Raw genomic sequence first — 27,864 nt, 5'->3', positions numbered from 1 at the left:
AGCGGAGCATGTATGAGGTGTATGGAGTGGAGCTGCGCGTGTACAAGGTGTACGGAGTGGAGATGTGCGTGTATTTTGGCATTGGGGGGGCCCCATTTAAAAGTTCGCACCGGGGCCCATAACTTTGTAGTTACGCCACTGCTACCTAACCTTAGGATGTTATCTGAAATTACCTACCATGCAATGTACATGGTGGCCTTCCAGTTCTCTCCGTCAAAACATCTAATCATACTTGGAACAATATTATTCAATGGGGCTGTGCGCATTTCCGATTCTTTGCCTCTGAAATTCAGGTCGTACTTGCCCCTTTTTGTCCATGGGTCTGTGGCCACGACATTATGCGTGTGTATGGTGTTGGCCAGGAATGGCTGTTACCAGTTTGGCTGACAGCAATCTGAGGGTTATGGCCATGTTTACAAGTTACTGTTGGATCCTAAATCAGGAGCCCTGAAACATCATTAGCAAGTCACATATTTGAGAGATGTCTATTTGAACAGATCCACCAGCTGCAGAGCGTAGTACACAAATACACAAGAGCAAACAGTGGCTTATTTTCATGTCCTCCATAATCACACCATCTACATTTTCAGCAGTACCAATGGCACACATGAACGGGGCTCCTGGTGGACATGTCGGGATTTTCTCTTATTGCCATTGTATCAGTTGTCTATTACTTGTCGCTGCCGGCTTTGACGAAGGAGGAAAACTCGACTAATCTGACATTCTTTAACTCGCCGGGAAACTTCAACCTGGGCGGCCTTTTCGCTATCCATAATGAAGTTAAAGCATCACTCAACTGGCTGAGAAATGAAACCATGCAATGCAAAAAGTAAGGTTTTTTTTTCATTTACAAGGATGCTATATCCAAAATAATAATATATATACAGAATGAGCAGCAAAGTAGCTTTGCAGTACTGGGTTCACATCCCACCAAGGACCACATCTGCAAGGAGTTTGAATGTTCTCCCCATGTTTGCATGGGTTTCCTCCGGGTTCTCCGGTTTCCTCCCACATTCCAAAGTCATACTGATAGGGAATCTAGATTGTGAGTTCCAATGGGGACAGTGATGATAATGTCTGTAAAGAGCTGTGGAAAATTAGTATAGTAATAATAACCTATGGATATGTACTTGGCAGAAATATACATGCGATACCAGTAGAAATATGAATTCAATTTTACTAGTGCTAGAATGTATTAGTTATTTAGTTAAATATATGGTAATCTTATTCCTCCAAGTATTGTATAAGATGTAACAAAGATGCACTGCATCTGCCAGGGAAGGAGTCCCACCCTAAGGGCTTTTTGCTCTGTTTCATAGTAAGGGTAGGTGCACACAACCATTTTCTCTCACACAATTGTTTAGAAGGAAAATCACTCTTTATGTATTATTTATTATATATTGTACTGGCTGAAGAGCCAGGCGCTGCCCGGGCATAGTAACCAACTACAGTTAGTTGTAACAAATTATAATGATTATATCTATATATATAAAGCTGACTGTATAGCCCCGCCCACTCCGCATAGCCACATTCACTATAATATCCAACATCATCCCGTCAGAGCAACCGGACCACAACCCCTAATATCCCACATCATCCCATCAGCCATAGACACTGGACAACTACCCCTAATATCCCACATAATCCCGTAAGCCAGAGCCACCGGACTACTCCCCCTAATATCCCTCATCATCCCATCAGCCAGAGCCACCGGACTATTACCCCTAGTATCCCACATCATCCCCTCAGCCATAGCCACCGGACTACTACCCATAATATCCCACAACATCCCGTCAGCCAGAGCCACCGGACTACTAATATCCCACATCATCCCGTCATCCAGAGTTACCAGACTACTACCCCTAATATCCCACATCATCCCATCAGCCAGAGCCACCGGACTACTACCCCTAATATCCCACATCATCCCGTCAACCTGGTGTCAGAACCAGAACGCTGAGTGGAATTGCCCTGACTTCCATACCAATGATCCCTTTAATAGAAGCCTGGAGTGTAAGAGGCCTGGGGGTCAGTACCAAAGCTCAAAGTGGATTTGCCCTCACTTCTGTACCGGGGATCCCTTTAAGAGGGGCCTGGGGTCAGAAACAGAGCGCTGAGTGGAATTGCCCTAACTTCCATACCAATGATCCCTTTAATAGGCCCTGGGGTCAGAACCACAGCACTGAGTGGAGCGGTCCTAACTTCCATAACGGGGATCCCTTTAAGAGAAGAAGCCTGGGGTCAAAACCAAAGCGCTGGATGGATTTATCCTGACTTCCTTACCAATGATCCCTTTAATAGAGGCCTGGGGTCAGTACCAGAGAATTTGAAGGCAATTGCCCTGACTTCCATACCGGGGATCCCTTTAAGAGAGCCTGGGGTCAGAACCAGAGTACTGAGTGGAATTGCCCTAACTTCCATACCGGGGATCCCTTTAACAGAGGCCTGGGGTCAGAACCAAAGCGCTGGATGGATTTGCCCTGACTTCCATACCAATGATCCCATTAAGAGAGGCCTGGGGTCAGAATCCGAGTGCTGAGGGATTTACCCTAACTTCCATACCGGAGATCCCTTTAAGAGAGGCCTGAGGTCAGTACCAAAGCACAGAGTGGATTTGCCCTCACTTCCGTACCAGGGATCCCTTTAAGAGGGGCCTGAAGTCAGAACCAGAGTGCTTAGTGGAATTGCCTTAACATCCATACCAATGATCCCTTTAAGAGAGGCCTGGTGTCAGAACCACAGCGGTGAGTGGAACGGTCCTAACTTCCATACCGGGGATCCCTTTAAGAGAGGCCTGTGGTCAAACCAAAGCCCTGGATGGATTTGCCCTGACTTCCATACCAATGAGCCCTTTAAGAGGGAAGATGTGCCTATGGGAGGATGTGTGAAGGGTATGTAGGCACGGGAGGGGGGGGGATTCGTTTCTGTCATGTGCTCTCTGCTCCTTTCTGGGGGGCAGACAATGGCTGGGAGCTTATGTTTCCGGGGATGCTAGATTACTCCCACCCGGTCACTGTCTGTTGAGGTGTTGTCGTGGAGTGAGAAAACTGTTGCTCATAGCAACCAATCACAGCTTAGCTTCGGTGAAATGAAAGCTGCTTAGTGATTGGTTGCAAGGAAAACTGTTGCTCATAGCAACCAATTACAGCTCAGCTTCTTTTAAATAGCTCTGGTGAAATTAAAGATGCTTCGTGATTGGTTGGTGATACACACACACAAACACATTCAATTTTATATATATATAGATAATTGTATCATATTTTCTGGATTTAACTGACTTTCGCCTTCCCTTTCTTTATTTTAGTAACTTTACTTACCTCATCATGTTATAAAGCAGGCAATCAGGAGAACTATCATTACCAGTATAAAAGCAGACGCAGGGAATGCAGCAGCTATTTTGGGTTGAATCTGGACAGTGAGAAGACATCACAGCTTAGTAACAGAGATAGAGAAAGAAAGCCATAGAACAGTGAATAAGCATTAAATATAGTGGGTGACAACACAGTGGTGAAGAACAGGCATCACTCATTTACCCATAGCTATATTTGTGAAAGTCACTTTGACATTATTGGAAAAGGGTTGGATACAGTCCTAAGAGAACTCAGAGGGTTATATATGTCTTTTCAGGTCAATTGGAGTATTTGCAATCAAATTTTTGGAAAGATGTACCATAACTTGTAAATTCAAATTTCAAAAGATTCTCTCATCTCTACAGGATGGATAGAACTGGGAAAATCCAAAAGCTACATTTTGGATGGGGGATCGTAGATTGTAGACACTATGCAACCAACATTATCTACTATTTAGGATGCATTTCAACAATTTTTGGGGACACTATGAAGAATAAGTCAGATTTTACTAACATCATGTCTCTTTCTACAGCTTTAACCCCCATGAATTCATGGCTCTTCTTGCTATGAAGTTTACTATAGATGAAATTAACAACAGCAGCAAGATCCTGCCCAATGTCAGCCTGGGCTATGAAATCTATGACACCTGTAATGATGTAAAAATCATCCAACGGTCAGCGTTGAGGTTTCTCACTGAAAGAAATAAGTCTGAGATTGAGGTCCTCTGCAATTACACTGATTACAAGACAAAGATCATGGCTGTGGTAGGACCATCGACATCAGACATGGTTGTTGCCAGTGGAAAGTTGTTCAGCTTCTTCTACTCACCCCAGGTAAGCACAAATTAACTTTTATCTTTATGTGTTTTTATATAATTATAATGTGGTTCATTGGGAATTGTCAACTCACAATACATTTCTGGTAGATGATGTGGTAGATCAGCTCACTCAGCTGCTCACAGAGATAGACACAGGAACGTTTGTTGTCTTCTACTGGTTTATTTAAAATGTAAAGCATAAACCAGTGCAACATTCAGTAAAAATAAACACGACCTTTCTGGCATGACGGGAAAGTAAAAAATAACATATAACATATAGCACAGTCCATGTGGCTTTGGGGATCTGCCCGCACAAGGTAAACAAGGTACAGCTTCCTTTCTCATAAACACCGCTCTGGAGCTCACGTATCCAGGCACACTGAACACTCAATGATTCAGAAGGCAGACTATTTACCTTCTAAACCACATCCCGGAGTGAATATATGGCAAACAGCCTGAAACCCACTGTTAGTGACGGCGGAACGCACTAAATATAAAATAATAGAAAGTGCGTTCGCCGCCCGAGGTCCACCGTGCAGAGGTGTTAAACTGCTATATAATGGCAGACGCACAATATGGCGGTATATCGCACACGGGTTTAACATCACCCGGTGTGCACTGGGCGTACTTTGTTAGCTTCACAGAGACACCTTAGACATAAACATAAGTACTCAGCCTGTTAGACTCACAGGTCTCCGAGAAATGCATGCACGGTATATGGTCACAGGAGCTGGGCCCAAGGCAGAGGGACAGAGTCCATCTAGTCCTACTGTGCGTGCGGCGTCGCTACCGCAGACGCCCACAGGTGCTGCAGACTGCAGCGCGGCGACTGACACAGCCGCTATGCGACAGTGCCAAGGAGGGGCGCACTGTCGGACGCTAGTCAGGTGATGATATGCACTGTGGCCTGTAGCGTGCCACTGACTGGCGCTGACTCTATGACTAAGTCCCTATCCACACACGTAATATCAGAGGGAGGGGAGTCTTAATGAGTCATTCGCAGGTTCATGCATCCATCATCATTCACACATGTAGCAAGCAGAGTCTAGCATGGCCGAGCAGCCATGTGAACCTTTCATAGCCGGGACCTTCCAGAAGCTTCCAGATCCCTGAGATGGACCAATCAGATCACGAGAAGGACCTGAGCATGTGACTCCCAATCTCCAATGGGAGATCGCCTTGTGAGCATACCCAGTAGCATGACTTGAGGACTTAGTCTCTGAAGTAGCTTGCTGCTGAGCAGCCTGCGCTGCTATTGCAGGCCCAGAGGTGGCAGCAACAGCCAGACCCACAGAGCTGGTCTGAGCAGGGCGTCTGGAATGCCGGAATTGCTGTGTAGGCTCCTGAGCGGTCGGTGGAGAATGGGAGACCGCTGAATGCAAGGCTCTGGATTCCTGCCGTGCAGTTGCAGGAGCCCAACGCCTAACACCCACTCTACAGATGTTCACTAAACCTAGCCCTTAACATGGCCGATTAATCCATCTCAGCACTTAGTGTGCTGTAGTATTTTACTAGGTTCATATCACTGAAGCTAATAATCTCAGTGACACATATTCTCCTTCAGTACTTTGTCAGTGACTGTGAGAAAGGTGATAAAGAGTTTGAATGATGAGTTTGTTGTGGGATACTAGAGCTATTGACCTTAAAGGGGTTGTCCCACTGGCAAAGTTAATTTTAATCAATAGATCTTGGATTAATAATAATTTTCACAATTGGATCTGTGTAAATAAAATGTTCCTGTGCTGAGATAATCTTATAAATATGCCCCTGCTGTGTATTGTGCAATGGCTGCGTCTGATCGTGCAGGTACATGGTCTGATCATACCACAGCTCCTAAGCAGGGGAGGAAGTAAAAAAGTATACTGAGTCTGAGTATCCACCTCCTGTAGGCAAACACTCCCGAAAATGATGCACAGCAGAGATCACGTTCACTCTGCCATCACCATTACATTCTATAGCCCTATCGGCACATGTCTCCGGATCCCGTTTGGCTGGGACTTCCAGATGTATGTCCAGACGGGAACACAGAATGCAATGTGCAAGCACCCTAAGAGCACAGCCTTACTCTTGGGCAGATCTAAATCTCTAACAAGATCGTTCAATTCACTTTGTGTTATAAATTGTGCTTCAGATGGGGTTGCTGGCAAAAAGTCTGGTGTGAGAGGAAGATGCTTCATGACACCAAGAGACGACTTCTTCCTCACTTGACTAAAAATGTTTCTGGTGCTTTTGGAACCGGCAGTTCTTCTGTGTGAATGGAGTGATAGTGAGCATGGCGACCACCAATTAATCCACTGTCTAGGAGTGGTGATTCCTCATGCTCACTCCCATTCTCTAGATCAGTAGGGTTCTCAGCAGCTGGACCCCCAAATCCATAAATGTATCATTTTCCCTATGGATTAAAGAGGACTTGTCACTTGTAAAAGATATGTAATCTTTCTACCTGATGTAAATGCCGCTGTTCTCCTGAATCTGGCATTGTTTTTCTTATTGCTTTTCTTCCTGCGCTTCCCTGTTCCTGAGATATGGCCTCCTCTTCCCTCTATATAAATATAGTATTCCTAGTGTTGAGGACCACACCCACTTGACTAACAAGGCTAGATTTACAGTACATACAGGAAAGAGGGGTTCATATCTCAGGAATGTAGAAGCGCAGAAACAAAATTAAAAAGGCACCTTATTCGGGAGAACAATGGCATTTACACCAGGCAAAAATAATACTTATTATTGATGCCAAGTGATGGGTCCTCTAATTCATATAAATTCGACCCAAATTCCAGTTTCCTATATCCCCTTTGCCCATACCAATCCATTTAAAGTGGATAAATGCAAAAATCTCCTGGGACAATTACTACAGTAGTTTCTAATCATTAAATTACTGTCATGGGGTGACCGCAACAGAGAGGAGCCAGAAGACCGCAGCGTCTGATTGCTCCTTCTCCTGCGTTGAAAAAAAGCACTTCTTTTTAAATGGTGTTTATTTCTTTTGACTGAACAGGGGTTAATCGGCCATGTTGGAAACTTTGTGAGCCTGAGCTCTCAGCTGAGCTCAGTAGCCACTCCTATCCCCTATATAATCTGTGTCTTGATTCATGGCTTGGAGGAGAGGTGTTTAGGTGCTTGTTATGAGGAGTTTAGAGGAGTTATCTGTGACTGTTGCGTGGGTTTGTAAGTGTGATCATTTCCTTCCCTCCTCTTATTTAGATTTTTCTTCATCCTCCACTCCTTGGTGCATTTCTCTGTTTTATGTGAGTGAATATTTGTATGCCTATTATTATGTTTGCGTTGCCTTGTTCATCGGGTTGTGTACTGTTGTCCACAGCAGCTCCCCTCTTCCTTGGGTGGGGGAAGGGAACAGACATAGGACTGATTCAGGAGTTAAGGCAAGGGTGGTGACCCTGGCATCTTCACCTTTAGAAGTATCCTGGGAAATAGGGCAAGCTAGGGCGCCTCCTAATGTTAGGGACAGGGAAGGAACTCCAGGTCCTGGGTCATCCAACAGCTGAGTCATGACAATTACATTCAGAATAGCAATATAATAAAGACAAAGGCTGGACAGACATCTGTCTGAGATGGCTTAGTGAATCCTGTATTGAGCAGGGAGTTGGACGTGATGACCCTGGAGGTACCTTCCAACGCTAAGATTCTAGGATTCTATGATTGCGAGCAGGTTAAAATCAGTCCAAATTTCCAATCTTTTCAGTGCAGAATTCAAAATTAGCTTGCATAAAAGCAATTAGCTTCTCCTGTGTTCTCATACTTCCATGGCTTTTATTTTTTCCTATTTTCAGTTCAGTTATTGGGCTACCAGTGACAGGTTTTCAGACAAGAACAGATTTCCATCCTTTATGCGCACTATTCCTAGTGATGGAAAACTAGTGCAAGGAATGGTGAAGCTCCTTAAGGAATTCCAGTGGAATTGGATCTCCGTCATCGCGAGCAGGAATGAATATGGAGAATATGGACTCTTCCAGTTGACATCCACAGTTTCCCAAAATGGCATCTGCATCGCTTATCAAGCCTTCTTACCAAAAAATATTAGCGACTCTAACTTCAACATGTCTGTGCAAAAAATACTAACCGATATCCAGAAGACTGGAGTCAATGTCACCATTGTGTTCTCCAGTCTTTTAGAAGCTCAAGCTTTTCTCAAAGTGGTCATCAAAGCTCAGATAAAAATGGTCTGGATTGCAAGTCCAACGTGGTCTCAAGATGTAACTATCCAGCAAATGGCCGGAATCCAATCCATTGGGACAGTTATTGGGTTCACTGAAAAAACTAAGGTGATATCTGGATTTCAGGACTATGTATGTAAAATATTATACCAGATAGAACAGGAAAGAATTCTTCTTTTTAATGCCAGATCTGCAAATGGAGACATCAGCCAGTATGTACTCCAGACCGGGGACCTGCAAGAACAGTGCCAGTCATGTAGCATGCTGACCCCAGAGAACATAACAATGCTACAAGACCCAGTGGTGCCCAGGCTAGCCTACCAAGTCTATACTGCTGTATACTTCATAGCGCAAGCTCTCCACAATCGCATCCATGCTCCAAGGTATGCCCAGCAATATGATGAGTCCAACATATTTCCGTGGCAAGTAAGTACTAGCTTAATTAAGAAAGTAAACCGTCATAAAGTGCTCCATGACTTTTAGTAATTAGAGTCAATGCCTCCAAAATTTATGAACATATTAAGTTCTACTGACTTTTTTGGTGAAGTATTAATTTATGTGTTTAAGATCTATCAACTAAGGCCTCTTTCACACTTCAGTTTTTTCCCGTCAGTCATAATCCGCCAATTTTTTTAAAAAAACGGATCCAACGAAAAAGGGTCGGATCCGTTTTTTTCCCCCATAGACTTACATTATTGGCGGATCTTGACTGACGGTCGTCCGTCACCCCCGTTTTTTGACGGATCCGCCAAAATTTTTCTGGCTCCCGGGCGGATGAGACGGACACTGCAACGTTTTTTCTTCTTGATGGTCCGCTATTTTCATGTGCGCATGCCCGGAAGCTTTGCTCCGGGAGTAGTGCTGAACAGGATCATTTTTAACCCGGTAATGCAGAACGGATCGTAAAACTCTCTCTCTTTCTCTCCTCGTTTTTCCGGGCACAGGTTCCTTTAAAATGAAACCATCGCTGGATCCGTCAAAACATCGGTCCGGTGCCACACGTTGCTGTCAATCCCCCAACGGTTCCGTTTTCCGCGGATTACAACTGATCTGAAAAACGGATGTGTGAAACAGGCCTAAGCCTTAGCATTGGAGACCGCTTGTTTTCTGTAGACCAACTAGGGATTTTACTATGACCACCTGTAGGCAAAGTAACGTCATGGACATATGAAGCCTATGTTTTTTTTTGTTTTCATCTAAACTTCTCACATGTCTTTTGCTCCCTTCCTTGTTCAACCTATCCACAGTGATTGTTGAAGGGCTTTTTAACTACACTCATATTGATGACCTATTTCCCAAAAATTGATTAATTCAATGTCTAAAATGGGCCACAGAGTACAATATTCATTAAAGTCCACTTTTTGCAATTCATTTTCATTAGCAGGTAACCATGAAAATAAGCTGTTCAGATTGCCCTATTGCTAAGACCTCAAGAGATCAGCTGCATCATATTGGAGAACCTAGTAGTGTTACATTTCCCTGCAGCACACCTGGAGGGCAAATAGAGCATTACATGGGTCCTCCAGAGTATAAACTCATTTTTACAACCAGCTCCTTGTTCTGGCTAACTGATGAAGGTCCCAAATGAAGGAATCATTTCTGTTGAAGGGGTTTTCTAGAACTTCTATAATGATGACCGAGACTAGGGATAGATCATCAAGATCAGATTTCTGGTATTATCACCGATCAGCTGTTTGCAGCCAAGATATAAGCAGTTATGCACGATAGAATCCATTCTTGGGTACTGCAGCTCAGCTACAACTGAAGTAAATGGGATACTGAGCTACAGTGCCATAGAATGGAAACAACAGTGTTCTGGATCTGAGTCCATCTGGCTGCAACAGAAGCAGCAAGCAGCTGCTTGGTGGGATTCAGGGTGTTGGACCTCTACCAATCTGACATTGATTACCTATCACATAGGAAATATGTCCTGCACAGTCCCTTTAACAATCCCAATTGAGTTATTGATAAATTAATTATTCATTTATATTTTAACAGATAATTAAATGATTCTGCATCTTTTCTTACAGTGGTACAAAACTTTTTTTTCTCTTTAAAGCTTCTTCAAGAGCTGAAATATGGAAACATCACAGTCGACAATATAACTCTAGACAGCTATGGTAACCCAAATATCGGCTATGATATCCTCACCTGGACGTATAATGGGAAGAGCCCGTTCTTGAAAATGGGAACGTTCCAGGAGCAGCTGACACTGAAAAAATATCAGATCACATGGTACAGTTCCAAGGTAATAGGGAAAAGTTTAGCTATTTTTTTTTTTCATAATTTCATCCAGAATGGAAAGCTATGAAACTTTCCAGATCACTTTATTAGGGAATTTGTTTTCATTCCTATAAAAAAATTTGCATGTAAGTGGCTTCTAAACTCCTGGCTTTTCTCCAGGATATCAGCTTGCCTCATTATTAGAACATCTGGACAAAAGTGTTAGAACAAAATGAAAATTAATTACTCTCCAAGTAAGTAGACTAATGCTAATTTTATTTCAGGACCTTGAAGAATGCAGAGTCTTAATGGGAATCTGTCAGCAATTTTTTGCTCCCCATCTCAGAGTAGTCTAATATACGGGAAGAGATCTTGATTCCAGTGATATATCACTTACTGGGCTTCTTGCTGTAATTTTGATAAAATCCTTGTTTTTTCTGCCACAGATCTAGCAGTTCTTTGAATACTGACTCTATATAACTCCACCCACACCACTGATTGGCAGCTTCCTGTGTACACTTTGCCAATCAGTGCTGAGGGGCGTGGTTATACAGAGCTTATAAATATGGAAGAATACCTGGCAGCAGGTTTACGAGTCCTCTAGAGATAATCTCCTGCTGATAAAACAGTTATTTTATCAAAACTACGGTAAGCAGCCCTGTAAGTGACACATCTCTGGAATCTACATTAAGCTGCTGAAAGAGTAGGTGGCAAAAACCTGAAGACGGATTCCCTTTGAAAACAGAATTTTACCAGTAATGTATACTTTTCTAAACAAAATGTTTGCTACACGATCTCAGTTACTAAAATGTGTAAATATTACATATATTTTTTATATAAACCACAAGGGGGAGCTATCCTGCTAGATTTCAAGATGATGGCCTTGGTCTAGAATAGGCAATAATTATTCTGACATACGCACATAGTCCATGCTAACCTGGTCATGCTGCCACAATCTGCCTGAAAGGAAATTTTATATGGAATTACATAGTCTCTTAATATAAAGAATAATCAAAAATAGAAATTAGTGGCAATATTATTTATAATTTGGATATGCAATTGTTAGAAAAAAATCACGTTTTCTCTGATACAACTTATTTCTCTTCATAATCTGTACCCCATCAAAATTCTGCTTTGGCCTCAGGGCTGGCTGCAGGATTGTGTGGGTCCTTGGGTCCTTCTTCACTTTCAAGTTTTCCCTCTTGCCTTCCAGGAGTTATAACTTTTTCATTTTGTTTTTGTAGTATGAGCTGCAGGTTTTAGCATAATCATTTTGGGGTCTAAATTACTTTCTAATCTCCTTAATGATATTTTACTAGATTAGATAGATACACGTACGGCAATATCAAATATGGTATTTTTTTACATTGTGATACATTTTATCTATACATATTTTTTATATATACACTGTTCAAAAAAATAAAGGGAACACTTAAACAACAGAATCAAAGTAAATCAAACTTCTGTGAAATCAAACTGTCCACTTAGGAAGCAACACTGATTGACAATCAATTTCACATGCTGTTGTACAAATGGAATAGACAACAGATGGAAATAATTTGCAATTATCAAGACACCCTCAATAAAGGAGTGGTTCTACAGGTGGGGACCACAGACCACATCTCGGTAACAATGCTTTCTGGCTGATGTTCTGGTCACTTTTGAATGTTGGTTGTACTTTCACACTCGTGATAGCATGAGACGGCCTCTACAACCTACACAAGTGGCTCAGGTAGTGCAGCTCATCCAGGATGGCACATCAATGCGAGCTGTGTCTGTCAGCGTAGTGTCCAGAGGCTGGAGGCGCTACCAGGAGACAGGCCAGTACACCAGGAGAGGTGTAGGGGGGCCGTAGGAGGGCAACAACCCAGCAGCAGGACTGCTACCTCCGCCTTTGTGCAAGAAGGAACAGGAAGAGCACTGTCAGAGCCCTGCAAAATGACCTCCAACAGGCCACAAATGTGCATGTGTCTGCACAAACAGTTAGAAACTGACTCAATGAGGATGGTGTGAGGGCCCGACGTCCACAGATGGGTGTTGTGCTCACAGCCCAACACCATGCAGGACGCTTGCCATTTGCCACAGATCAGGATTGGCAAATTCGCCACTGGCGCCCTGTGCTCTTCACAGATGAAAGCAGGTTCACACTGAGCACATGTGACAGAGGTGACAGAGTCTGGAGACACCATGGAGAGCGATCTGTTGCCTGCAACATCCTTCAGCATGACCGGTTTGGCAGTGGGTCAGTAATGGTGTGGGGTGGCACTTCTTTGAAGGGCCGCACAGCCCTCCATGTACTCGCCAGAGGTAGCCTGACTGCCATTAGGTACTGAGACGAGATCCTCAGACCCCTTGTGAGACCATATGCTGGTGCGGTTGGCCCTGGGTTCCTCCTAATGCAGGACAAGGCCAGACCTCATGTGGCTGGAGTGTGTCAGCAGTTCCTCCAAGATGAAGGCATTGAAGCTATGGACTGGCCCGCCCGTTCCCCAGAACTGAATCCGAATGAGCACATCTGAGACATCATGTCTCGCTCCATCCACCAACATCACATTGCACCACAGACTGTCCAGGAGATGGCTTATGCTTTAGTCCAGGTCTGGGAGGAGATCCCTCCGGAGACCATCCACCGCCTCATCAGGAGCATGCCCAGGCGTTTTACAGTAGGGAGGTCATACGGGCACGTGGAGGCCACACACACTGAGCATCTTTTCCTTGTCATGAGGCATTTCCACTGAAGTTGGATCAGCCTGTAATGTGATTTTCCACTTTGATTTTGAGTATCATTCCAAATCCAGACCTCCATGGGATATTCATTTTGATTTACATTGATAATTGTTATGATTTATTGTTATGAACACATTCCACCATGCAATGAATAAATATTTGCAACTGGAATATTTCATTCAGGGATATCTAGGATGTGGTATTTTAGTGTTCCCTTTATTTTTTTTGAGCAGTGTATTTTGCTCTGTCAAATGACAAATAAAGATACATTTATAAAAAAAAGAATTGAATAAAAAAATGGAAATAAATATAAATAGATAGAAAGAAAAAATAGAACAACACTGTATAGATGAATTCAGGGTGCAAGGTCCTCCAGGCAAATATCCATTTGTATAAATACAGTAATAAAAAAAAAAAGGAGGCAGCACACCAATAAATGATGAAAAAAGTGAACTTTATTATCGCATAGGGTGTGCCACACCATATGGGCTAAAAAGGTCCACTTTTTCATCATTTATTGGAGTGCTGCCACCTTTTTTCTTTTTTCTTTTTTTTATATAGCTAGAGAAACTCAATGGGGCTATGGAGAACAACATTGCAAGTCAACTCAAGACAACTAGCACAAGTGACCATCAAATGCGGCATATTACCAAGGTGATGCACTGTCCCCATTGCTGTTCTGCATACGCTTGAACCACCACAGTCAGATAATTAGAGAGTCTGGCTATGGATACAAGTTCAAGAGTGGAAACACCATCAGCCACCTCCTCTACATGGATGACATCAAGCTGTATGCATAAAACTAACGAGACATCAATTCACTGATCCACCTGACAAGGATCCACAGTGAAGACATCGGGATGTCCTTCGGACTGGAGAAGTGCGGCCGGTTGGTAATAAAGAGAGACAAGGTAGTCAAGACTGATGGAGTGGAATTACCAGCAGGACACATAGCAGATGTACAGACATGCTACAAGTACCTCAGCATCCCGCAGGGATACGGTAACCATGATTAGGAGGCAAGGATAGCAGCAACATGCTAATATCATCAATGGGTAAGACAGGTCCTGAAGAGCCAGCTCAATGGGAAGAATAAAATCTGCGCCATCAATTCATATGCTCTGACAGTTATCACATACCCTGCTGGCATTGTGTGCTGGCCAAAAGAAGAGATGGAAGCTGCAGATGTTAAGACACGAAAGCTCCACACAATGCATGGAGGGCTCCACCCTAAAGGTACAGTCACACTAAGCGATATCGCTATCGCTAGCAATATCGCTATAACTTGTGACGTTATAGCGATATTGCTAGCGATATCGCTGTGTCTGATACTTACCTACGACCGGCTCCCCTGCTGGTTATCGCTGATCGCACGAGAACGTCCAGGACCGCTTCTCGTCGTCAGCTTCCTGCGGCGCTTCCTGTGGAGAGACGAGCGTGGAGCCGGGCGGGAGGACGCAGGATCGCCTGGTGTGACAGGTAAGTAGCAACCCCCGTCCCCAGTGATGTCGCTGGTGAGATCTGCCTGTGTAGCAGCTCACTAGCGACCACTTAGCCATGTACCAGTGATCCTGACCGTGTCATATCGCTGGTCGGGATCGCTGGTACATCGCTAAGTGTGACAGTACCTTAAGACTAGCACCCAAAGATTGTATACCAACAGAAAGGAGAGTGGTCGAGGCTTGATAAGCATCCAAGTCACCATCACGGATGAAACAAGGAGTATCCAGGAATACATCAGAAAATTGGCACCAAAAGATGTGATACTGAGAGAAAGCCTAAGGCAGCAACAACAGATCTGGAAGGAAGAACAGGAACATGAAGTGCCATGGCAAGACAAGCCGCTGCATGGGATGTACCTGGGTCGCCCTCCCAGGGCTGTGGGGTACTCGGTACCGGGCCGGTCTCTCAGAGGGGAATGTCACAGCAGCGGTGACCCGGTCCATGGCCCTGGGCACCCATGTAAAAGGGGTAGAGTGGTGGAATAAAGTTTATGAGTGATTCGTGATGCCACCTGTGGTATTCGGCAATGAAGATGTTATGCCGATGCTGCAGACAGATCCTCTGGGACAGATGGTGTGGTGCAGCAATGATGGTGTAGCCCTCCATAGGTAGGGCTGTAGTCCCAGGGCAGTGTAGATCGGTGTTGGGGAAGAGGGTTCAGTGTCTGGCACAGAGATGTAGCAGCGCTGGAGAAGTTGCAGAAAGAAGGCAAGGACACAGCGGAATGTAGTTTCTTTACCTTTACTTTGTAAGTGCAGTCCAGGGTCCAGATTACAGATGGCACAGGAGCTGATTAGCCTGGAAGCAACTTAGGAATCTCTCTATGCAGATAGGTTGTGTAGTCTCCTTCCTAGCGCTTACTTGAGGTACATCTAGTACTGTGTTACACTGAAGTTCCTCCTTCTTGTTCCCTCTCAGATCTACCTCGTATGGCAGACAGCTGTAGCCTTCTATCTCTTCTCTTGGCTCACCCGTTGCTGTTGTGCCTCCGAGTCTTAGGTGGGAATAGAGCATTTACAGCTTCCTATTCCTCTGGTTTCTGTTGCAGGAGCATTAGTATCCATACAACCGTGGAGACCAGGCTCCAGATCATGCACTCCAGCTGGGAACGAGCTCTCAACTCTGCTCAGTACCCCAGCTTCTCTCTCCACGTCTACACAATTCGCCATCCTCACAGAACTGACTAATTTCCCCTCCTGGCCCTCAGAGAGCACTCCTCCCCCAATTCTGGTTCAGAGCTCCCTCTGCTGGCCCGGAGTGGGAACTGTGTTGCATGTTATGGTTAACTGCCAGAGAGACCCTTCATTGCTTCCAAGCCTGACATCACCCTCCCTGGAGGAAGGCAATGCCACTGTGGCGACCATACTCCTGGGGGCGCCACATACCATCAACAGATAATGGAGGTGGCTGACATGGAGAGATCCTACCAATGGCTGGAGAAAGCTGGACTCCGAGACAGCATAGAGGCACTAATAATACCGGCACTAGAGCAAGCACTAAGCACCAGATCCATAGAAGCAGGAATCTAACACTCAAGACAAGACCCAAGGTGCAGACTGTGTAAAGAAACCTCAGAAACAGTTCAACACATAGTGGCAGGATGCAAAATGCAAGCAGGAACAGTGTATACTGAACGCCACAACCAAGTAGCGGGAATTGTATACAGGAACATCTGTGCAGCATATGGGCTAAGCCCCCCTAAGTCCAGGTGGGAGACCCCAGAAAAAGTGGTGGTAAACGAAAGGGCTAAAATCCTGTGGGACTTCAAGATCCAGACAGATAAGCAGGTGTTGGCTAACCAACCAGACATTGTCATAGTAGCAAGGATCAGAAGACAGCAATGATAATAGATGTGGCAGTGCCAAGTGACAGCAACATCAGAAAGAAGGAATATGATAAGCTGGAGAAATACCAGGGCCTCTGAGGAGAACTGGAGAAGATGTGGAAGGTGTAGGCAACAGTGATTCCAGTGGTGATAGGAGCACTTGGAGAAATGACCCCTAAGTTGGAAAAATGACTACAACAGATCTCTGGAGCAACATTTGAACTCTCTGTCCAGAAAAGTGCAATGCTGAGAACAACTAAGATCCTGTGCAGAACCCTCAGGCTATGTGCACACGTTGCGGAATTTCCACGGAAATTTCTGCGGGAATTCAGCAACGCCCTGCCGCTGGAAATACGCTAGAATTCCGCATGCGTAATTCCCGCGTATTTCCCGCGATAAACTAGCGTTTTGCAAGCTTAATTAGCTTGCAGAATACTACCGTTTTCCAAGAGATCTGTAGCATCGCTTGGAAAACTGATTGACAGGTTGGTCACACTCGTCAAACATAGTGTTTGACTAGTGTGACCAACTTTCTACTATTTAGGCTGCCTATGCAGCGTCAGTAGTAAAAAGATATAATGTTAAAAATAATTAAAAAATAAAAAATGATGTTTTTCTCACCTTCCAGCGTCCCACGCAGCATCCCCGATCCTCGCGATGCTCCCGGCAAGTCCCGTTCCCAGCGATGCCTTGCGACAATGACCTTTGATGACGTAGCGGTCTCGCTGGGAACGGGAGTTGGCGGGAGCATGGCTGAGGCCTTGGGACGCTGCATGGGATGCCGGAAGGTGAGAATATCACCATTTTTTATTTTAATTCTTTTTCTTTTGCAGGGATATGGTACCCAGGACCTGGAGGAGAATCTCCTCTCCTCCAGACCCTTGGTACCATCCGCACATTTTCTGCCTACTTTGTGCATGGTGGCCATAGCCACATGCAGAAAGTAGGCGGAACAATGCATTACTATGTGTGCGGAATTCCAGCGTTTCCGCACAAAGAATGAGCCTGCTGCGTATTTTTCCGCAATGTGATTTTGCCGTGGAAAAATATGCAGCATTAGCACAGCATGTGCGGAATGCCATTGAATACAATGAGCTGCTTATTTTAAGTTGCTTCACAGAGTTTAAACTGCGTTTTCACAGCGAAAAAATGCGGCAAAAACGCATAAAATCCACGGGATTTCCGGACGTGTGCACACAGCCTCAAACTCCCAGGCCTCTGGTAGAGGACCTGAGAAAGAGAAAGGACCACAAACACAACCCCCAGTGGGGGAGGGAAGTTTTTTTTTTTTAAAGAAGAAAAAGACAGCCTTCCAAAGTCCAAAAAGAATTACTGTGTTTTATTGACACCAAGTCATAATGGTAAAGTAAGTGAAAGTGAGAAAGTTCCACACTTCACCATTATGACCTCGTGTCAATAAAACACAGTAATTCTTTATGGACTTTGGAGTGCCGCTAAAGGAGTCAGCGGGCGCAGAGCCTCACAGGCATTAACAAACTTTAAATGTATCCACATTGCTGACTCCTTTAGCTTTTCGGTGCTGCATCAAATTTTCTTTAAATATATATATATATATTTTTAAAAAAATATAAAAAAAAATAATTATACTATATATATATTTATACAGTATCTCTATACATATATATATATGTGTGTGTACTGTATATACAGATATATGCATACATATATATGTACAGTATATATATATATATTGCTCAAAAAAAGAAAAGGAACACTAAACAATACATTATACAGTATATATATATATATATATATTTATATATACAGTATATATTGTAAGGTAGCGCTTGTCATTCAGGTAGGGGATACTCGATAGGCAGCCGATAAATCAGGTCTGGCACAGGTTTCTCAACATAAACTCAGTCCATTCGGTTTATTATGCAGCATAAACCATCGAACAGCTACAGAAAGTGCATATCAAATCAGCATAGCGTCCATGACAGAGCTCCCCTCTGTTAATCCTGTGGTCGCACAGGCTTTGCTATGTCCGGTACACAGGCTCTCTAGCCTCACAGTTACATCCCTTGTTTGGGTTACCTTCTCATAGCTGCTTCTAAGTGCAGACGTCTCCACGTGCACTCAGGAAGACTGACACATCTTCCTCAGTCGGCCTCACGTCAGCCAGACGAGACCTTCCATACGGACCAACCGGATCCAAGCATTCACTCGTGACCTACCCTGGCCACCTTATATGGTCCAAAGCCATGCCCACCGGATCACATGGCTATGACCTCATCACATATTTTACCATGGCGTTTTAGACACCCGCCCCTAGGTGGGTTTGTAGGTGATTGATCCCACCCGTCTCATCAATCACCTGAAGGCTTCTCCCTAACACATTGGGACAAAAGATCAGCTCTGCTGATCAGCACATAATCAAGGCTTCATCCCAAGGCCACCCACCTTGGGATACATAACGGTCATTTAAGACCCTGCTCTTGTTACCACTCTGGACATGGCTATCCGTCCGTCCTGGGATACCCACACAGCGCCCCCCGTGGACACAGTGGTCACTACACCACTATATATATATATATATATATATATATATACAGTGGGGAAAAAAAGTATTTAGTCAGTCAGCAATAGTGCAAGTTCCACCACTTAAAAAGATGAGAGGCGTCTGTAATTTACATCATAGGTAGACCTCAACTATGGGAGACAAACTGAGAAAAAAAAATCCAGAAAATCACATTGTTTTTTTTTCATTTTATTTGCATATTATGGTGGAAAATAAGTATTTGGTCAGAAACAAGCAATCAAGATTTCTGGCTCTCACAGACCTGTAACTTCTTCTTTAAGAGTCTCCTCTTTCCTCCACTCATTACCTGTAGTAATGGCACCTGTTTAAACTTGTTATCAGTATAAAAAGACACCTGTGCACACCCTCAAACAGTCTGACTCCAAACTCCACTATGGTGAAGACCAAAGAGCTGTCAAAGGACACCAGAAACAAAATTGTAGCCCTGCACCAGGCTGGGAAGACTGAATCTGCAATAGCCAACCAGCTTGGAGTGAAGAAATCAACTGTGGGAGCAATAATTAGAAAATGGAAGACATACAAGACCACTGATAATCTCCCTCGATCTGGTGCTCCACGCAAAATCCCACCCCGTGGGGTCAGAATGATCACAAGAACGGTGAGCAAAAATCCCAGAACCACGCGGGGGGGGGACCTAGTGAATGAACTGCAGAGAGCTGGGACCAATGTAACAAGGCCTACCATAAGTAACACACTACGCCACCATGGACTCAGATCCTGCAGTGCCAGACGTGTCCCACTGCTTAAGCCTGTACATGTCCGGGCCCGTCTGAAGTTTGCTAGAGAGCATTTGGATGATCCAGAGGAGTTTTGGGAGAATGTCCTATGGTCTGATGAAACCAAACTGGAACTGTTTGGTAGAAACACAACTTGTCGTGTTTGGAGGAAAAAGAATACTGAGTTGCATCCATCAAACACCATACCTACTGTAAAGCATGGTGGTGGAAACATCATGCTTTGGGGCTGTTTCTCTGCAAAGGGGCCAGGACGACTGATCCGGGTACATGAAAGAATGAATGGGGCCATGTATCGTGAGATTTTGAGTGCAAACCTCCTTCCATCAGCAAGGGCATTGAAGATGAAACGTGGCTGGGTCTTTCAACATGACAATGATCCAAAGCACACCGCCAGGGCAACGAAGGAGTGGCTTCGTAAGAAGCATTTCAAGGTCCTGGAGTGGCCTAGCCAGTCTCCAGATCTAAACCCTATAGAAAACCTTTGGAGGGAGTTGAAAGTCCGTGTTGCCAAGTGAAAAGCCAAAAACATCACTGCTCTAGAGGAGATCTGCATGGAGGAATGGGCCAACATACCAACAACAGTGTGTGGCAACCTTGTGAAGACTTACAGAAAACGTTTGACCTCTGTCATTGCCAACAAAGGATATATCACAAAGTATTGAGATGAAATTTTGTTTCTGACCAAATACTTATTTTCCACCATAATATGCAAATAAAATGAAAAAAAAAACAGACAATGTGATTTTCTGGATTTTTTTTTCTCAGTTTGTCTCCCATAGTTGAGGTCTACCTATGATGTAAATTACAGACGCCTCTCATCTTTTTAAGTGGTGGAACTTGCACTATTGCTGACTGACTAAATACTTTTTTTCCCCACTGTATATATACACAGTACATATATATATAGATATAGTTAGATATATTTATGGTATAGTTATTTTTTTTTCTATTTTTTAAAATATTTTTTTATTAGTCCCTCCACAGGATTTGAATATGAGAAATCTTGTACAATACATTGAAACATTGTAATATCACATGTATTGTAAAATTACCTTTCTCTTTATGAAGCTCAGCCATGCCTTTCTTCTGATGGGCATTTAGTGAACGGTTAAATCAGTGATGAGACTGCTCTCCACCCCAGCTGGAACACACTGAGCTGAGCATGAGAACGCTGCTGCAGTGACCAGTGGTAACCTTAATTATGTCACCGCACGTCACATGCAGCTGCATTAATAGATAAAACTCTTGAAGTTCTTTGCTGCATTTCATTCCATACGAGTCACACTGACAGCACACGGACACACAGATGGCACACAGATTGCACACGGATGTCACATACATACACACGCATGGCACGTGAATTTCACCAGTACTGGTTTTTCCAGTGCAGAAATCACCAGTATGTGTGAAGGATGCCTAATTCTGTGTTCTAGGAATTTCCTTTTGCAGGAATTATAAATGAGGTCATCCTACTATAAGCCATACCACTTATCTTAAGATGTGTGCACTGGCTGTTCTTGCGATTTTCTAAATAGGAATTGTTTGGATAATTAATTCTCATTATAAGGGTTAATGGTCCAGAATATGTGCTGTGCTAGTAGATATGTGCTCCCTCCTGCTGCAAAAAAAAAAAAACAACAGCCAGAGGTTGAAGTCAGTAACCTGCAGAATAAAGTAAATGTAGAGATGTATGCTAACATCGCCTGCGAGAATCAATAATGCAAAAACACTGCAACAGAAATCAGCATTAAACGAGGTAAAAAAAAGGACAGCGGCAACAGCCAACGTGAATCTCAGCGCCGATCACGGTATCCCTGTATTATATACTTATTCAGCCTATTGAAATATAAATGCAAGAACTTTAGTGAGAAAACATCCAAATACGTGAAGATAGATTGCATCGTATCTAAATATTTACAATGAAAAGTGAGTTCTGCCAATGACAGACACGGCTGGAAAGATCAGATTATATGAAGTATTTCAGGTTGACGAGACTCCCCATATAGTTGAATCAGGATTCTTGTTCCTGTTAATGGTATTTTTTCCTAATTCAGCGAAAGCAGCATGACTCAAAATCTTAATTTTCCTTTGTATTCATAATTTGTTTGTTTGTTTTTTGACTCGAAATGGATCAATTACCCACACTTCAAAAAAAGTACTATTGCTTAATGGAGCAAACGTTGGGTAATGTTCTTCAGATTGACTTATCTCTTATTGAATAGTTTTCTGGATGTTCTATATATCCACAGGTTGTCGAGTCCACCTGCTCCAGGCAATGCTCGGAGGGTCAAGTTAAAGTGATCAAAGATTTCAAGAGTTGCTGCTTTGAGTGTGTTACATGTCCTGAGGGAACCTACGTGAATTCTACAGGTTGCTATTGTATCGTTTTCTTTTCTTCTTTCCGAAAGTTGACATCTTATTACATATCTACTATATAATCACCTTATTCTGTCTGTCTGTAACCGAAATCCCGCATCGGTGATTGGTCGCGGCCGTGACCAATCAGCGACAGGCGCAATTGGGCGCAGCACTGAATGTGCGGATGGTAGCCAGGGTCCGGAGGAAAGGAGACTCCTCCAGACCCTGGGTGCCATTAATCTGTAAAAAATAGAATTAGAATAAAAAATAGTAAGATACTCAACTTCCGACGGCCCCCGGTCTTCCCTTCTCTAATCACGCGCCCGGCATCACGGTCCCAGTAATGCTTTGCGCCAAAGACCGCTGATGACATCTCTAAGCCTTACTGGGACCGGAAGATGCCAGGGCAGGAGTACGCGTTAGTGTACATAAAAATCCCCTTAAAACACAATTTTATTAATGATCATAAAACACACCTTCCCAGTGACGTTGAAAAAATGTCAAAAAATAGACCTAGTATAAGGTGCTGCATAGCCCTACATTAAGGCCTAACTGATACCTTCCTATCCGTGGAGGTTGGCACCCTAATAGTACGATATTGGCGCCCCCACTCAACGAGGACTATCCCTCGCTTCCCTAGTGATCCCTAGTATCACAGAGGGGAAAACAATTTCCAAGATAGAACAGTAATGAAAAGATCAGAATGCCCTAGGACTTATGCAGACCAAACAGATAATACAGCAATAAAAACATTTACCACATCATGATATCATGTGACCCACAAAGATAGCAGCTATTCTCGCTTGGAGAGATAAACATCCTCAGATACAATCAGCAATTAATAAAAGGTCACTTATCATGTCTCATGGGGGACCCTCAACGCGTTTCCCCGCCGTAGCGGTTCATCAGGAGGAATAGTCCTATCAGTCAAAGATATTGTTGCTGCTTCATGCCTGATACCTTCAATAATAATGGCACCAGAAGTCTAGGAAACCGGATTTAAATAACCGGTGTGATTGTATTGCATACCACCCACTATCCGGCAGTCCAATCGGTGTGAAGATGCAAATAACTGAGAGCCAGGTGTGCAGCAAAAAATGTCATATACCTGAGAGCCCGCCGCTGCATTCGAAATTCAAAGCGGAAGGGGGGTCATTAGCGTGCGTTCCACCGTGGGGCGTATTCAATATGGCGCCCATACTTCCGGTCGCGCAACCCCCTCAGCGGGCTGTAGCCTCCGGAACCATCCTGTGCGGGCAGGGCGGAGGGGAATCAAAAATGGCGCCGGAACTTTTTGATTCCCCTCCGCCATATTGAATACACCCCACGGTGGAACGCACGCTAATGACCTCCCTTCCGCTTTGAATTTCGAATGCAGCGGCGGGCTCTCAGGTATATGACATTTTTTGCTGCACACCTGGCTCTCAGTTATTTGCATCTTCACACCGATTGGACTGCCGGATAGTGGGTGGTATGCAATACAATCACACCGGTTATTTAAATCCGGTTTCCTAGACTTCTGGTGCCACTATTATTGAAGGTATCAGGCATGAAGCAGCAACAATATCTTTGACTGATAGGACTATTCCTCCTGATGAACCGCTACGGCGGGGAAACGCGTTGAGGGTCCCCCATGAGACATGATAAGTGACCTTTTATTAATTGCTGATTGTATCTGAGGATGTTTATCTCTCCAAGCGAGAATAGCTGCTATCTTTGTGGGTCACATGATATCATGATGTGGTAAATGTTTTTATTGCTGTATTATCTGTTTGGTCTGCATTAGTCCTAGGGCATTCTGATCTTTTCATTACTGTTCTATCTTGGAAATTGTTTTCCCCTCTGTGATACTAGGGATCACTAGGGAAGTGAGGGATAGTCCTCGTTGAGTGGGGGCGCCAATATCGTACTATTAGGGTGCCAACCTCCACGGATAGGAAGGTATCAGTTAGGCCTTAATGTAGGGCTATGCAGCACCTTATACTAGGTCTATTTTTTGACATTTTTTCAACGTCACTGGGAAGGTGTGTTTTATGATCATTAATAAAATTGTGTTTTAAGGGGATTTTTATGTACACTAAGTTTTTTCCAATCTCCATGAATTAGTGATTTTTTCAGGAGTACGCGTTAGAATCGCGCATGCGCATAGCGCTATCCGGCGCCATTTTGCTGAAGACACATTTGCAGTGTGTCTTCAGGAAAATGGCACCGGACAGCGCGGTATGGGCATACGCATACACCGGCGCCAATGCCACACTCCTCCCGGCTCCCCCAGCCTCTGGCAGAACGGGACAGCGCTGGACCACAGGAAAGATGGCTGAGTATAAATTGTTTTTTTTTTGGTATCTGTGCAGTTTCCTAGGGGTGAGGGGGACCATGCATACCAGGAAAGGGGGGTGAGGGTAACCATGCATACCAGGAAAGGGGGGTGAGGGGGACCATGCATACCAGGAAAAGGGGGTGACGGGACCATGCATACCAGGAAAGGGGGGTGAGGGGACCATGCATACCAGGAAAGGGGGGGTGAGGGGGACCATGCATACCAGGAAAGGGGGGTGAGGGGGACCATGCATACCAGGAAAGGGGGGTGAGGGGGACCATGCATACCAGGAAAGGGGGGTGAGGGGGACCATGCATACCAGGAAAAGGGGGTGATGGGACCATGCATACCAGGATGGGGGGTGAGGGGACCATGCATACCAGGAAAGGGGGGTGAGGGGACCATGCATACCAGGAAAGGGGGGTGAGGGGACCATGCATACCAGGAAAGGGGGGTGAGGGGGACCATGCATACCAGGAAAGGGGGGTGAGGGGGACCATGCATACCAGGAAAGGGGGGTGAGGGGGACCATGCATACCAGGAAAGGAGAGTGAGGGAGACCATGTATACCAGGAAACGGGGTGAGGGGGACCATGCATACCAGGAAAAGGGGGTGATGGGACCATGCATACCAGGAAAGGGGGGTGAGGGGACCATGCATACCAGGAAAGGGGGGTGAGGGGGACCATGCATACCAGGAAAGGGGGGTGAGGGGGACCATGCATACCAGGAAAGGGGGGTGAGGGGGACCATGCATACCAGGAAAGGAGAGTGAGGGAGACCATGTATACCAGGAAACGGGGTGAGGGGGACCACGCATACCAGGAAAGGGGGGTGAGGGTGACCATACATACCAGCAAAGGGGGGTGACGGGACCATGCATACCAGGAAAGGGGGGTGAGGGTGACCATACATACCAGCAAAGGGGGGTGACGGGACCATGCATACCAGGAAAGGGGGGTGAGGGTGACCATACATACCAGCAAAGGGGGGAGGGGGACCATGCATACCAGGAAAGGGGGTTGAGGGGACCATGCATACCAGGAAAGGAGGGTGAGGGGGACCATGCATACCAGGAAAGGGGGTTGAGGGTGACCATACATACCAGAATATGGGGGTGACAGGACCATGCATACCAGGAAAGGGGGGTGAGGGGGACCCTGCATACCAGGAAAGGGGGGTGAGAGGACCATGCTTACCAGGAAAGAGGGGTGAGAGGACCATGCATTCCAGGATTGGAGGGTGAGGGGACCATGCATACCAGGATAGGGGGGTGAGGGGACCATGCATGCCAGGATAGGGGGGTGAGGGGTACCATGCATATCAGGATTGGGGGGGATGCATTATTTCATTATTATTAAATCTTCATAAACTACCTACATATTCTAGAATACCCGATGCGATAGAATTGGGCCATCTAGTATCTTATAAGGCCTCTTGTGAGTGGCCAGTATGCAGCCTTGTATAAGCTCCATTCTGTGGTGCTGTGATAACAAACCCATAGTAATCTATAGAGCCCCACTTTCCCTCTGTAAGTTGGATTCCAGTGGAATCACGGCACGCTCCGGTGGATGGCCGATTGCAGTGGTATTCTCCACTAGAACCACATGGAGGCAACATATGGAGGCGGCATATAGAGTGCCAAGCGCTTGTTTGCACGTTGCACATTATATGAAGTCTCAGGCAAAAGAAGGTTTATGAGTCAAAAGTTGTGAATCATGCCAAAGTATGTATGAGATAAGCTTAAAAGGGTTACCCACTACTAGGACAACCACTTATTGATCAAAATGTTAATAATAAATTAATAAATTAATAAAACCTATACTCACCTCCCTTGCCAGCTCTGTTCCCACGGTATCAGCACTCACTCTTCCTGCTGCTCTTGTATGGTGTTGTGACATGTGACGCCAGCGACCAATCAGCACTGGCGTCACTGTCCCCGCTTCCTGTCGAATTTAGCAAGAAGAGGAAGTCTGAGATCAGCTGCAGCCTGGACATGCTCTTCATGTTTGATTTGTTTGAAGGAGTAGACAGTGACACCAGCGCTAATGAGAGATCTCAATTACCCACAGAATGACTGTAATGGTCTTATGCGTCATTAGAGAAGATATGTCGAAAGTGAAATTATTACATTTTTGTATCGCCCTTACCATAGTAAGCTGACTTATCTTTACTTCTTTCAGAATGTACATCTTGTCCTGCTGGTCAATGGTCCAAATCAGGGAGCAAAAGCTGTGAACATCCAACTTACCTCTACTTGTCGTGGGGGAACTATTTTGTTATCGCTCTTCTTGGGTTCATGGGGCTCATTGCGTGGCTTATTTTGGCAGTGACTGTGATCATATTCCAGCACCGCCATACCCCTCTGTACATGGCTGCAGGTGGCCCGCAGTGTTATATTATTTTGCTGGGTCTATTGTGTATGTGTGCCTCAATCTTTTTTTACATTGGAGAACCTGCAGATTGGACGTGTCTTCTACAGCAGCCAATACTCTCCTTGAGTTTCGCCATCTTCCTGGGTCCCATCCTAGTGAAATCCATACAGCTCCTCTTCTGCTCCCTGTCCAACAAGTCATGCGTCTTCTGGTTAATACACTCGGGGAGTTGGATTATTTTAGTTTTCACCTTCTTGGGTCAGGTCTTGTTCTGCACAATGTATGTGAGGTCTTCACAGCTCCTTTCGATAAAGGTGGCCTCTCTTGATGTCAGTTCCTTGTCTATTTATGTGAGCTGTAAATACGAGCCGTTGCTACAGTTTGGCTTGATGTTTGCCTACAATGGTTTCCTGGTTTTACTTTCTTTCATATGTTCATTCATGGCAGAGAAACCCCTTCACCAGTATTACATGGGAAGAGATATCACGGTGGCCATGCTCACTGTCATTTTAGCCTGGATCATTTTTATACCCACTTATGTCAGCACAGACATCACCTCTAAGTCTCTCGTTCAGATGAGTTTTATACTCGGCAGTTGTCTCGGGGTTTTGTCAACTGTCTTCTTCCCCAAATGCTACCTAATGATCTATCAAAAGGAACTGAATAGCAGTGAATATTTTGGGACTTACATTCCAGACCACAGAGAAGGAACTGCAACAAAATAGAAAGACATTTTGACTTCTCGATTTCCTTCAGGACAGTCTACACAATGTGAAGGGGTTTCATAATAAATCATTATACACTCTGCAAACAATGTATGATATATATTATTCAGAGTTAATTAAACATTGGTACTCATGATGATATCAAATAAAATTTGCATACCCCAAG

The 27,864-nt window shown here is 44.6% G+C and overlaps 1 protein-coding gene across 1 annotated transcript; it reads left to right on the top strand.

Moving 5' to 3' along the window:
- The first annotated feature begins 129 nt into the window (after nt 1–129).
- Nucleotides 130–27,864, top strand: LOC141097936 (taste receptor type 1 member 3-like). Its single transcript, XM_073585464.1, has 6 exons — nt 130–829; nt 3,883–4,183; nt 7,959–8,768; nt 10,402–10,590; nt 22,170–22,290; nt 26,782–27,864. Exons 1-6 carry the CDS (start codon nt 630–632, stop codon nt 27,696–27,698), a joined length of 2,538 nt encoding a protein of 845 aa, XP_073441565.1. The 5' UTR covers nt 130–629; the 3' UTR covers nt 27,699–27,864.

The sequence above is a fragment of the Dendrobates tinctorius genome, unplaced genomic scaffold (assembly GCF_039654945.1).
Source record: "Dendrobates tinctorius isolate UK_male_01 unplaced genomic scaffold, ASM3965494v1 ptg000086l, whole genome shotgun sequence".
In the NCBI taxonomy this organism is placed as follows: Eukaryota; Metazoa; Chordata; class Amphibia; order Anura; family Dendrobatidae; genus Dendrobates; species Dendrobates tinctorius.
This window is presented reverse-complemented; position numbering and strand designations above follow the sequence as displayed.

Bases quoted from the DNA above. Each gene is read 5' to 3' on its own strand.
- LOC141097936 (XM_073585464.1), top strand. From the start codon at position 630: ATGTCGGGATTTTCTCTTATTGCCATTGTATCAGTTGTCTATTACTTG. The intron at 8,769-10,401 runs GTAAGTACTAGC...TTCTCTTTAAAG, and splicing joins CCAACATATTTCCGTGGCAA to CTTCTTCAAGAGCTGAAATA. The intron at 22,291-26,781 runs GTTGCTATTGTA...TACTTCTTTCAG, and splicing joins AACCTACGTGAATTCTACAG to AATGTACATCTTGTCCTGCT.